At 39.8% G+C, this 14,027-nt stretch overlaps 1 protein-coding gene across 6 annotated transcripts in view; it reads right to left on the reverse strand.

The window, feature by feature from the left end:
- CHD6 (chromodomain helicase DNA binding protein 6) overlaps positions 1-14,027 on the reverse strand; it is a 203,653-nt gene that overhangs the window by 75,995 nt on the left and 113,631 nt on the right. For all 6 annotated transcript variants that reach the window (XM_025470093.3, XM_035705853.2, XM_025470092.3 and 3 more), the window contains 5 exons: positions 13,746-13,989; positions 12,166-12,342; positions 11,409-11,552; positions 7,778-8,033; positions 6,773-6,983 (listed from right to left, as the gene is read on the reverse strand). In XM_025470093.3, the coding sequence (XP_025325878.1) occupies positions 6,773-6,983; positions 7,778-8,033; positions 11,409-11,552; positions 12,166-12,342; positions 13,746-13,989 (1,032 nt within the window). The remainder of the gene's footprint in view (positions 1-6,772; positions 6,984-7,777; positions 8,034-11,408; positions 11,553-12,165; positions 12,343-13,745; positions 13,990-14,027) is intronic.

Raw genomic sequence — 14,027 nt, forward strand, 5'->3', positions numbered from 1 at the left:
TTTTGAACAAAGTCCCTGGGAGTTTATGCGGCTCATCAAACTGTAATTCTCAGTCACTGTCAAATTTCAACAAGAAGCAGGTGGCAGTCTGGAAAACCTGTGTGCTTTGTTTTGGGGAGGGGGGGCGGTGATGCATTTTTGGCACAACAGGAAATGCTGACCTCAGAAGGCCTGAAGGGAAATGAAAAACTTTCTCATCTCTCAGCAATAACTAGCTGGAAAACAAGGAATGAAAAAAAGAAAATCCCATTCACAATAGTTATACACATATAGAATACAGATTAGGCTCAAAGTAAGAAACATGCAGGACTTGGCAACATGACTCTAGGTGCCATGTTGGTTTGTTCACCATGCCCTAACACCTACAGAGGTTCTAACACAAGGCAGGTACCTCATAAATATTTATTGAAAACAACAGTGTATATAAAAGACCTGAATATGTGCAGAGTATCAGGTTCTTTAGTACTGAAAAGATATCAATCCTGTTCTACTAAATGTGTAAAAGCCAACCAAATCCCAGCAAATGGATAGATGTAGAAATACAAATATGCGTATGTGTGTATACACATACACATATATTTTTTTTCTGTAGTTGGGGATAACTAAATTTTTTTTTTAATTTTTATTTATTTTATGATAGTCACACACAGAGAGAGAGAGAGAGAAAGGCAGAGACATAGGCAGAGGGAGAAGCAGGCTCCATGCACCGGGAGCCCGACGTGGGATTCGATCCGGGGTCTCCAGGATCGCGCCTTGGGCCAAAGGCAGGCGCCAAACCGCTGCGCCACCCAGGGATCCCTGTAGTTGGGGATAGATGAAAAAAGAGTAACTCTGAAATTTACCTACAATAATACCTGAGTAAAGGAGTAGAAATACAAAGAATACAAAGGTAAGACACACACCCTGCATAGATAGTATCTCAGTATATTTTATGGACAATATTTTATATGACTGGAGGAAAAGATGTACTATAATGATAAAAAATTAGACACATTTGGAAGTAAATTAGATCTCCACCATTTACCAAAATTACAGAAAGACTAAAGATTTGAAATGTTAAAAAAAAAAAATCAAAGAAATTCAGTTAAAGATTCTCAAGTGAGAAATAACTGAATTCAGGAGTGTTTGGGTGGCTCAGTCAGTTAATCGTCCAACTGTTGATCTCAGCTCAGGTCTTGATATCAGGGTCTTGAGTTTAAGCCTTATGTTGGGCTCCACACGCAGGGCATGGAGCCTACAAAAGAAAGAAAGAAAAAGAAAGGAAGAAAGGAAGAAAGGAAGAAAGGAAGAAAAGAAAGAAAGAAAGAAAGAAAGAAAGAAAGAAAGAAAGAAAGAAAGAAAGAAAGAAAGAAAGAAAAGAAAAGAAAAGAAAAGAAAAGAAAAGAAAAGAAAAGAAAAGAAAAGAAAAAAGAAAAGAAAGAACTTAATTCAATATTGCAGAATATCCAAAGGGATCGGGCACTGGTGGCACCAGGTAATCCTGAAAATGGGGAAGCAAAGAGTCTAAAACAGAGGAACAGCTGAATATTTGTGAAAGTATCAGCCTATAGATCACCCACTCCAGCCAGAGGGTAAACAGAAGACCTGTAACTCGCTCTACCCCACAGTTAGAGGTACTATACTGATAAAAGGGAAGAGCTAGAGACTGAGAATTCCCTAGTTCTCTCCATCCCTTCACCACAATTGGCTCCCAGTACAATCAAGTTCCCATCTTATAGGCAGAAGAGAGAAGAAAGACACCTTGAAATATAGACATTGGGACGTTCCTGCTGAATGGACAGTGTTCACATATAGGAGAGCCTATGATCTGAAGCACAGAGTCTCTGCTTCTGGAATGGAGTGGGAAGGTCCTAACACATCAACCCTCCAGCAAGTAACAACCATAAAATGGACAATATACAAAAAAAAAAACAAAACAAACAAAACAAAAACCCACAAGTAAACAGGAAAACCAATCAGAGGACAACTGGAAAGTTGAGGAAAGGAGGCAGATTCTGGAGAGAAACAGAAATTTGTAGTTTTGGCCAAAGGCAAAGCCACCATTATGGTGGCAGAGGAGCAAGGCAGCTACAAACTTGATAAAAAGCCACTATCTTTTGGACCAGAGGCACCAGAGGAAGGAATCTAGGGCAATGAGTACTGCCAGAGGGTGAGAAGGGATCTACTGAAAGTAGAGACACAGACAGTGAACCCCAAATTCTGGCTACAGACTACCAAACACTAGCTAGACTGGCTGATCTCTCCAACTTACACATACTTGAGGAGGCTTAAGGCAGCTCAGCTGAGACTGCAGCTGCTGCCAACCAGAGACACTGACAGGATGTACATTCTGGGTCTCCCCTAGTGAACTGCCTCCAGATCAAACTCGCCATCTTCACAGTACCAGAGCAGAATCTTGCATCTCCACAACAAAGTATTCGCAATGTTCAGGGGGAAACACCAAAATTATGCAACAAACTTGTGTGAAGAAAAAGGAGAAACATGACCCATTATTAAGGTGTCAAGTCTAACATGTTATAATTAAAGCAGCTATTACAATTATGCTCAGGGAAAGAATGTATATAGTAAAGATAGGAAATCACAGCAAAGGAACACAAAAGTTAAGAATCACATGGAAAGCTTACAACTAAAGTACAATCTCTAAAAGAAAGCACTGGATGGGTGTAGTAATTAGCACAACGGAAACTGACAGAGAAAAGAATCAGAAGACAGATAAAAGAAGAAAAAACAGACTGAAACAAATAAAAGAATAGAGCCTATGGACTGTGGAACAATACGAGAAGGTCAAACATACAGGTGATTGCAGTCTCACAAAGAAACAAAAGAATGGCAAAAGGAAAAAAAAGAAACTGAAGGAGAACTGGCCAAGCACTTCAAAGTTGGATGAAAGATAAACATTTACAAATTTAAGAAGCTCAATGAAATCCACACAGGATGAATGCCACACATCACAAACTGTTAAAAATCAAAAGACAATCTTGGTAAAACACCACATTACATACAAGGGAACAGGAACCTAAATGACCACAGACCTTCTTATCAGAAACCGTGGGCCAGGACACAGTGGAATAACATTTAAAAGTGCTGAAAGGAGAAGGAAAAAAAAAAAAAAAAAAGGCCAACCTAGAGTTCTAACATGAAAAGGAGACAAACAAACAAAAAGAAAAAAAAAAATCTGACTTGGAGAAAACAGACACTGTAGGAAGATTAAAGAATAAAACAAAATCCCTCTATGATGATTCATCTCAAAAAGGCAGACAATGCACCTCTGAAACAACCAGTTGAATGCTATGAAAATTGGTATTTTAGAGAACAAAATATTCTAGGAAATTGAAAATACAATTACATAATGAAAAAATGAAAACCTAGGGGTGGGAGGACAGAGTAGAAGAAAGAATCCCACCAAAGGTGTAGTAAAAGATAGTAAGACAGAGTGGAAAGAAAATCAAGTGACCGGTCTAGAAGGTCTGACATATAAATAACAGGAGTCCACAAAGAGAAAAAAGTGGAAGATAAAATACAAATTCCCCAGAACTGAAGGAACACAGATCTCAGATTGAGAAAGACCTGATCAGTAGCCAGTTCAACGGATCCCATACAAAGGACAGTTCAGTGTATGATTCCAGAGCACTGGGACAAAGAGGAAAAGTCAAAGCTTCTGAATAGAAAAAAACATGTCACATACACAGACCAGGAAGCACAAGGGCTTTGGACTTCTAAGAAGCAACAATGGAAGCTAGAAGACAGTGGACCAAACCCTCAAAATTCTGTGGGGAAATTACTTCTAACCTAGAATCCCAAACCCAGCCAAAGTGTTACTCAAGGAAGAGTCAACTGAAGATATTCCAGGGAGTATCAACATTCACTTATCATCCATCCTCCCTCAGAAGTTCCCTGAGGCCATACATGGGATCCACCAAGGAGGAGATTTCATTCAAGAGGGAAGGAAAGAAACTTGTCAGTGGGAAGGCAGGAGAGCACAGGTGGTGGTATGTTAGCAGGAGGGAAGAGCACCAGGCCGGAGAGGGTCACCATGGGTGGTCCTACCAGAGGTGGCTCTGAGCAGACGGAGTGGACACGCTTGAACACAAGAGGAGACTTACACAATTGAGGTGAATTTTGGAACCAAAGTTTTCATAGGGAAACAATGACAGGCAATCAAATAAAAAAAGAATTTTTAGTTTCAGGGGGAAAAAAAATTGTGCAAGAAAAAAATTGTAAGCAGCATACTAGATGGCTGGGCTGTCACTTAGCGTTTGCAGGAGTCATGTGGGGAGGAGGGGCAATGAGAGAAAACAAATGCTTATCTTCCATAGTGGGAAAAGGTAATACCCCAAACTAAAAATTATCAAGAAATTACAAGTACTAACATTATTTAGGTATAGCTATAAATACCAAAAGAAACAGTATAAAGAGTTTACAGTAATAGTTTCTGGGGCTGGGTGGGAAGGGTGCTATTGGGAAAGGTACTTTTTTGAAAGTCTAACAAAATAATTTGGCTCTTTAAAATATGTACATGTATAACTTTGCTGGAATAAAAACTAAATTAAAAAGAGAAAATTAATGATGATATTAAGGCCAGAAGAATCCTGTTTGATGCAGCTGGGGTGAAGAAACCACACCAAAAAAACGTAAAGAAAATACTTAAGAATATTTATTTGAGTGTGTGGTTGAGAGATAGGGGAAGCCTTTTTAAGCCTATTAGTTTAAGCATTTAACCTTAAATTTAAGCACAAATAAGCATTTAAGTTTATTTAAAGCTGTTTTAAAATGTGAGTTTTGACTACTAGAAAACTTGAAACTTCTAAAAGTAAGATAAACAAACAAAAAAATCATACCCATAAACAAAAAGTAAAAAACAATACTAGGGAATAGTATGCTATATTCTTAAGTAAACAAGTAATTCTTATAATAAAAAGGCAAAGAGCAACAGAAAATGGAAGAACACGAATAAGCAGTTCACACACGCAAAACTGCAAATAGCTAATATATATGGAAAAATATTTACTCTCATTATTATTCAGAAATACAACTTAAGAGACCATAATTTTGGCTCACTGAATTAGCTAAGATTAAGTGGGGTATGGGGGAAAAAAGCAAGGGGAGAGAAAGCATTCTCGTACATTGTTGAAAGGCATAAAGCTAACAATATCTTTTCAGAGGTATTTTGGAAATATGTATCAAGTGCTTTTAAAAGTGTACATCAGAACTTAGCCTAAGGAAATAACTGGAAACATTCACAATGACCCTAAAGGGACAGCTACAGGGTTCCTTAAAATCCTGAAAAACTGGGAACATATGGTGTCATCAAAATCAGACTGCAGAAAATGAATTTTTAAAAAACTCATGATATATTAAATAAAAAGGTGAACTACAAAATAGAATGTAGAATATTAACAAATGGATGACAAAACTAAATGTTTGTGTGCACAAAATAGAAAAGATATTCCATCTTGTGTATGAGTGGGAGCTTGGAGCCAGTGGTAAGGTCATATATATCTGACTTTTCAAAGGAAATTTAATACTTAAATAATTTGAAAACAAAATGAGCAATAGATGATAAGGACAAAGAGCATAAAAGGGAGCTATGAGACATCTGTATTTGGTAAAAGTCTGTTTATTACACTGTTACCCATTTTGCAGGGGAGGTTATTTTAAAAAACAAACTGCGAGTCAGTAGTTGTATATATTTTGAAGAGTTAGATAATATATTTATAAGAAACAAATTTTTGGCAATGGGTTCCTAATCTATAGTAAATTTATAAAATATGAAATTGCGTTAGTTTTGATTTACTCATACCTTCCCAAAGAAAAAAATAATACACATCTCAAGAATTCTCTACCTAAAGACCTCCACTGTAGGACTCTGAGGAATTCTTTTATGGTCTAATTTGATTCTGGAGAACGATTTATGTCACATTAAATGTCAGCGTATCCCACTGCTGAATGTGTCAGTTCTGTTAACACTTCTTCTATCAATTACATGTTATAACACCTAACAGGATTTTCAAGATCAGAATATTTAAGACAACTGTGATTTGCTGTGATTACTTTATGAAACCAAAGCTTTCCTTTAAACTTAGCAATGCCTAAACTAATAGTTTCTATGACCTTGAAAAGTCTTTTATCATTGTACAAATTCTTAAAAATCCATTTATCATCATTGGATCATTGATGTATCCCAGTGACTGGGAACGTAAAGTCCACTATATAAAGTGACAAATGTAGTGTCCACACAGAATCAAAACAACCCATATAACATAACACCACAGACTGTTTACCTGTGTGAGTGATGGAACTTAGGCTCAAGGAATTATAGGAGTATGAACAAGAAAATAGATTGGAATGCCACAGCTAGTGTATCATAAAACCTTAGAGGGTTTGCTGAGAAAGGACATAAAGTACACCCAATTTTTTTGTGAGCTGTCAACTTACACTCTTTTAGCAACTTGATACAGTGATGCTTTCCAGGTAGTATTTCTCTCATCATTATTAAGGGAGAAAAAAAAAAGTAAATGCATTATTTTCTTAACCTTTTAAGTAAAACAAGGGCTCCATATCAGAGGCCGTGAAATTCCCTTTAGGCAGTTAAAATTGGGCCTACTTGGTCACAGGATTTAACTCTGAATTTCAATCTTTAGGAAGAGATTACTTTTCTCCATGTTTGAATGCTTTGTTGTTGTTAAAACATCATTTTTAAATGAATCAAAAGGTACCCAAAAAAAGGAACTGCCTGCAGCATCTGATGCACAGCTTTGAAAGAAGTTCTCACCTTCTCTGGATGAGATAATCTTCTAGGATATCGAGACATCGCACCATCTGGGAGAAGATGAGTACTTTGTGACCACCTGCAATCAGCTTAGGGAGCAGTTTATCAATCAGCACCAGCTTCCCTGCTGCTTGAATCATGGCCTGCAGCTGAAAGTCAGGGGCATCAGGGCTGTGAGTTTTTCGGAAATCTTCCAGAATTTTCTCCTCTGCCCCTGAAAAGGAATGGAACAAAACTATTCCTTGAACAAACTCTGAGGGTAAAAACTGCTTTTTGCTCTACAGATCCTATAAGAAATGAAATGAATTTCTAGATCCAGACCAACAGTCCAGTGAGGCGATGCTCTGTGTGCATACTTTGTGCCTTCGGCAGAGGGTTCTGCAGTGGCACCAGGGCCATTTTGCAGAGAACACAGGTGCTTTTGCTTTCCTGGGAAACCTTACCAAGTAGAGAAAGAACTGGAGATACCAAGCTGAATCAGACAAGTAAAGAAACCTCTACAGAAAGGTGACAAAAGGACAAACCTATTGATATCATAAAAACTAGCTGTAAGCAAATTCAAGCTACAATTTGATGTAGAATTTTATCAGAAAGTTTTATTGTTAAAAAAAAAGCTTCTGATGTGTTCTCTAGTTAGTATAATTAACTGTTAATTTATCTGCAGAGTTTTAATTTGATTGCATCACGATCATTTATTTAGCTAAGTAATACAATTCCCTGTCCCAAAGTGCACAGTATGTGCTGGACTGCAAGTAAATACAGGATAGCAGATTGATGAGTGCTGTCCATCCTCTGATGGCAGAGAGTTGGTAGAGAAATTAGCTTTGTGCACTCACTACCAGATGGCTTACCCAGATCCACCAACCACTCTGAGCCCCATACATCATAGAAAAGCATACATATATCCTAGCATTTAATGGAACTCAAAACATAGGACTGCTGGTTATCATTAGCTTCTGGCAGAGGCCCACTGGCAGTCCTGAGCTGCTCCCTGCTTCCCCGACTCACCATTGATCAAGTAGGGATGGTTACAGCACTTTCTCAGCTCCATCATGGTGTTGATGAGATTGGGCATGTTGTGCTGATTTGCACCCTTGGTCAGGAAGGAAAAGTTCTTCTCCAGGATGGCACGGTAGTACTTTTTCTGGATATTGGTCAGCTCTACTTCAATGATCGTCTCTTGCTTGGGAGCAAGGTTCTTTTCCACATCATCTTTCAGCCGCCGAAGCATCATGGGTTTTAGGATAGATTGCAGTTTCTTCACCTGTCCAGGGAAATGAGACCTGTTCACCTGCCCATATCAGATTTTAATGGTTGATTACTGAGGTATTCCAACTTTTACCACACTCTCCTGGGCATCTAATCATAGTATGGTGGTAGTAGATGCAATGAAAGATCATGACTGATCCCTAAACATGGGGAGTTTATAATTGGACCTCAAGAAAAAAAGGGATCCAGTTTTGGGACACCTGGGGGCTCAGTGGTTGAGCATCTGCCTTCGGCTCAGGGTGTGACCCGGGGTCCTGGGATCAAGTCCCACATCAGGCTCTCCACATGGAGCTTGCTTCTGCCTATGTCTCTACCTCTCTCTGTGTGTCTCTCATGAATAAATAAATAAATAAATCTTTAAAAAAAGGGTGGGGGGCGCCTGGTTTTAATTCCCAAACAGTCACTGAGAACCTAGGTGGCAACCTTACAAGAGATAAAGGGAGAAAGATATAAAAGACAGTACCTACTCTCTAGGATGGAGAAAACAAACGCCTCTCAATCCCGCCCACACTGTGCAGCCATAACCTGAGGACAACTTTAGCTATAGGAGGGACAAGTGACACATTACACTTAATGCTGAGAGAACAAAGTAAAAAGTAGAGGCAGTTGAGGGGTGGACAAAATGTGTGAAGGGGGCTCAAAGGGGGTAGTAACTTTCCGTTACAAAATAAGTCCCAGGAATGTAATTTAGACCACAATGACTACAGTTAATAATACTGTGTAACTGAAAGCAGCTAGGAGACGAGATCTTAAAAGTTCTCATTACTAGAGAAAAAACGGTGGCTACATATGTGACAAATGTTAACTAGACTTATTACGGTGATCATTTCATAATATGTACATGTATCGAATTATTATCATGCACACCTGACACTAAATTTACAGGTCAATCATATTTTAGGTTTAAAAAATAAAAAAAGAAGAAGTAGAAGCACTCTGGAAGCAGACCCCTCCTACAGCTTCTAAGTAACAGCAGCAAACATGTTGGTGTAGCAGCATGTAGGGAATTGATGCTGTAAGATGAGGTCTCTCATGCCATCACATGAGCTGTCATCTCAGGGGCACTTTGAACTGACAGTAGTAGTCTTTGCTATGATTTGTCTGTTCTCCTAACAGCTCAGACCTGGACAGCACATCTCTATTCACCTGACTGCACTGGCAAGGTGACTTGCTTCCTCTCCCAAGAAGACAATGACAGACAAGGGATTCAAAAACCAAGGCGCCTGACTTAACCCTGAGCTAAAACATGAGACCTGTAAGATTAATCCTGGTGGACAAATAAAATAAGGAAGGGCAAGTGCAAAAGACTGAGTTTTAAGTTATAAAGGGCTGTTCAAAAATGTTTTAGGGTACATCCGGGTGGCTTAGATGGTTAAGTGTCTGCCTTTGGCTCAGGTCATGATCTTGAGGTCCTGGGACTGAGCCCCAAGTCAGACTCCCTGCTCAGCCGGGAGCCTGCTCTCCCTATCCTTCTGTCCCTCCCCTTTGCTTGTGCTTTTTCTCGCTATCTTTGTCTCTCAAATAAATCTTTTTTAAAAAAATGTATTAAAAGGGGTACATTCTGCATAAAAAAGTTGTGTGCAGAATCAATGCTCCTGAAAAAAAATACAAAATGACTTACAGACAGTGATTTAGCAGAGTCAACAGAACAGATTTTAAACAATGATGAACATGCTTCATTTGGAAGCTGATACATTTTGGAACTTTTTTTTTCTGTGATTTAAAATATAGACATTTGATGCCCTTTTTAAAGTTTTCTCCTAACTAACCGCAACCTTAAATCTAACCCATTTCTGGGACCTTGATTTTATCGACCACGGTACTTAGGAATCTATCCCCCAAGTGGATTAGGAATTACTATATAAGATCCCAAAGGGAAAGACACACGTAGATAATTATTAAAGATATGGACAAATGTCAATCTGCCACATGCTGGGTTCAGCTTTGCCCTTCACTTGGTTCATACCTTGAATCATTTAGAGTATACTATATGCCAGACACTGTGCTGGTCAATACAACAAACACAACCTGGAGAAGAGGTGGGCCTTGTCCTCAAGGAGGTCATTGTCTAGGAAGAAGAAAAAATGCATACCACAAAATAAGTGCAACGGGAGAAGAGGACACATTGCTAATGGTCCAAAAATGGAGAGAGGGTTGGGAGCTGGCTTTTGAAAGATCAACAGATACTGCAAACGTAGAGAAGTAGAATGAAGCTGGATTATTCACTGCCCTCAAAGTCTGACTTGCCACAGAAGTAGAAACAGACTGGAACCACAGAATGTACTCCTGACATCTGTTAGTGAAATTCCCAAACCTTCTCAGTTCCCCAATTCTCTGCCCCAACCCACTCTCACACCATTGCTAGGTTAATTTAGCATAACTAATTATGTCATCCCTGCAATTAAATCTTTGCATTGCTTCCCTAATACCTCTCAAATACTTCAAGCCATCTTTCAAGACCTTCCCATGATATAACCCTCACCCTCTCTGGCCTCATGCTCCACAATTCATCGACACAGTTTCCAGCTCAACCAGATGATTCCCTACAACCGAATAAATTCCATGGCTGATTATGCCAGGTGTTTTTTTTCTCCTGTGCAAACCAGTCACCATCTTTTCTCTCTCCACAACAGAAAATATACCCACCTTTCAAAGTCCCATTCCAAATTGCTCTCTGTCCACAAAGGCTTTCCCAATTCCCAGAAGTGACCTTTTCTCTTCTAAAATCTCCAGTTCTATTACTTGTTCCTCTTATAGCATTTCAACTTGTCTGGCTTACTTCCATAATTTCTAGTCAAGATTTCTACCCATCGCATATAATAGATACTTATTAATGTTGGCTGTTCTGATTTAGCTTTTAGTCCAATAAGATGGATTCAGGACTAGATCTCTGAAAACCAATCTGGTTGATTTGGACAAAATTGGACTTACCAACTCTTCTAGTATATGACTGCCTTCTTTTCCTCACTACCTGTGTAGTTTGTTATACTCAGGAAGATGAGCTTGGGAACATGTTGCAGGATGTAGGAGGAAAGATGAAGGATGAGGAAAGCAGAAGAAGGCACCACGCTCCGGAGTTCAGGGTGAAACAAAATCACTGAACTCACATGTGAGATCAATGAAGGCAAGAGGCCTGATATGCTAATACAGGGTATTTTGGATGTTGATTCATTTATCCTCCAGAGTAGTAAGAACTTCTAATGATCAGTTTACCCTCCCCAACATAAAAAACAAATTAAATAAAGGAGGTAACGCTCTTTTTAGCAGAGATGTGAGGTCTTGCTAATGCCTATCCCTACAATGGCTTGTTCTCTCCTTGATGGTGAAGGTAATCACCACATTATCGTCAATCCTTCAGGCCCTTATTTACCTGTTCCTCTGTTTTCAAATCTCCAAATTCCTCCAAGAAAGCAGTCTCTGAAGGAAACTGTGATGGCTCCAGAAAATTCAGCAAGCTGAAGAGCTCTTCCACAGAGTTCTGCAAGGGTGTCCCAGTGAGCAGCACTTTGTGTTCCTGCACAAATTAACAGTACAAAATGAGCAATATTTGAGCCACCAAAACAGTATGCTTTGGGGGGTGGGAGGGATCAAGCCAGGGCATTCTGTACTCACTTTGGGGCAATTAGGTTTTGTTTTAATGAAAAGATAGGATGTCACCATTTCATGGTCGGTATAGTCAATAAAAAGATAAACATTCCTTTTACATCATTGATTCCAGCAGCAATTTCACGTTAGTAAAAGCAACATTCATTCATTATTACTACCCTCTACATACTGGGCATTGGGCCAAGGCTATCATCCTTGGTACCGGATCATTCAAGGTCTTAGAAACAAGCCGAAACACCTTACATATCCAGGTCACAAATTTCATGCTATTTAAGGCTACCCTGGGTCCTCTTGGGAATCTATTTGTGGCAAAGGTCCAATTGTTGACCCAGTTTGTAACAAAAAAACCCTTCTGATTCCTACACTATCACAGGTATAGAAGGCAAAAAAAAAAAAAAAAAAAAAAAAAAAAAGAATAAACAGACTCTGCACAAGTTAGCTACAATGCAAAATGGCTACAGAATGCTTCCATACTGAATAGATGGAACCTGTGTTAATGTAATGAGCTTGCTAGCTCTCACCAGGGCCATGAGCTTTAGACCCTCCAGAAGTTTGCAGTTCCTGTTCTTCAATCTGTGGGCTTCATCAATGATCACACAGCTCCAGTGAATCTTTTTCAGCTCCGGGCAGTCTGCCAGGATCATCTCAAACGTTGTGATGACAACATGGAACTTGAAGACTCCTGAAAGGGGGTTTCCCTGAGGGTGACACAATGGAAGGTGAAGCTTTATGTCATGACTACAGAATTCAGCTAATGTGCTCCCAATAGAAGCAGAGGACGCAGGACTGTAAAATGCTAGAGCCTAGGTAAGAGAAGCCAGTAAGCACTGTACTTCCTTGTTTGCGGAAAGAGAATATATAAGGATGAACCAGCTATTTAGACGAGAGAGAGACCTCATTGCATCGATGAAACACAAGTAAGAGACACGGGCTCTCACAATGGCCAGACTTGTGAGTAAATATGGAAGACACTGCAAGGAAGCTTTTTATTTATTATTTATTAATTGCCATGGTAAGGGGCAGCCCTGGTGGCTCGGCGGTTTAGCGCTGCCTTCAGCCCAGGGCCTGATCCTGGAGACCCGGGATCGAGTCCCGCGTCGGGCTCCCTGCATGGAGCCTGCTTCTCCCTCTGCCTCTCTGTCTCTCTCTCCGTCTCTCATGAATAAATAAATAAAATCTTAAAAAAAAAAATTGCCATGGTATTGATTCACACACACCCAGCCAGGGCTGGTCTCAACAACGCAGAGCCTGAATACCCAAGGAGATCTCCCTTGCTCCTATTCAGATATAGTTAATTTTACCTTGTAACTGGGGTTCCAGCCCAGGTTTCAATGTAATGTTCCTGACTGGCCTGGGATAAGAGGCACTGGGCAGGACACATCTTTGTCTTTTACCTATCTTAGTGTTACCAAAACATTTAAAGAGCAGAGCCGCATACCATGTTAGAGCATGTCTTAAATTTCTTCTAAGTGTCTCCTTTTGCTGTTAATGAAATCCGTGGGGGAGAACACTGACTTTCCTCTGATTAGATTCATTTAATTTTCACCTTGCTTGATAATAAAAACCAGTGGCCCGGACAAACCAGCAGACTCAGTAAAGTGACTATAAGTAACAAACCCCCCCCCCCCATGTCCCCCAATTAGTGTGCTTTTAACAATTTGAATCCTGTCTTCTCTTTATCCTTCCCTGTTAAATGTGTTAACATCTCCTCCAAAACTCCCTGGCTAGGAATCCATCCTCTGTATACTAATTCTTCCACTCGCTTTTTTTCACTGAGCATATAACAAGTCAGATAAAAAATCTTCTGCATGTAGAAGCAACTTCATAAGCCAACTATGAAGCCAAGCTTTCAGTATCCTAAAAAGAGCCTCTGGAATTTTTTAGAGAGTGGAAAGCATGCCCTACAAATCCTATGCTTATCACAAACTAAACTGCCAAGGGGGAGCAAGAAGTCTGCCTCAATAAACGTAAGACTCTACAAAGTCAGTCAACAGTAACTCAAGGTTCAGGGCATTAAAACTCCTGAAGACAAGTGACAGGAAGGCTGTTTGAAATGATGACATCAAGCTGGCACCAGGTCTGAGACCTGTGTAAGACTCACCTGTGCATCTCTGTATACCATCTCATACTGCTGGATCATCTGCCTGCTGATCTGGCTGCCATGGTACACAATGGCATTCATCTCTGTCCATGTCCTGAACTCCCGCTCCCAGTTTGTGATGGTAGAGAGTGGGGCGATGATGAGGAATGGGCCGTGGATTCCCCGGAGGAATATCTCTGAGAGGAATGTGATAGACTGGATGGTTTTCCCGAGGCCCATCTCATCAGCCAAAATACAATTTTTTCTGCAGAGATTAAGAAATACAGATAATTCATCATCAAT

This window comes from Canis lupus, chromosome 24 (assembly GCF_003254725.2).
Source record: "Canis lupus dingo isolate Sandy chromosome 24, ASM325472v2, whole genome shotgun sequence".
Classification (NCBI taxonomy): domain Eukaryota; kingdom Metazoa; phylum Chordata; class Mammalia; order Carnivora; family Canidae; genus Canis; species Canis lupus.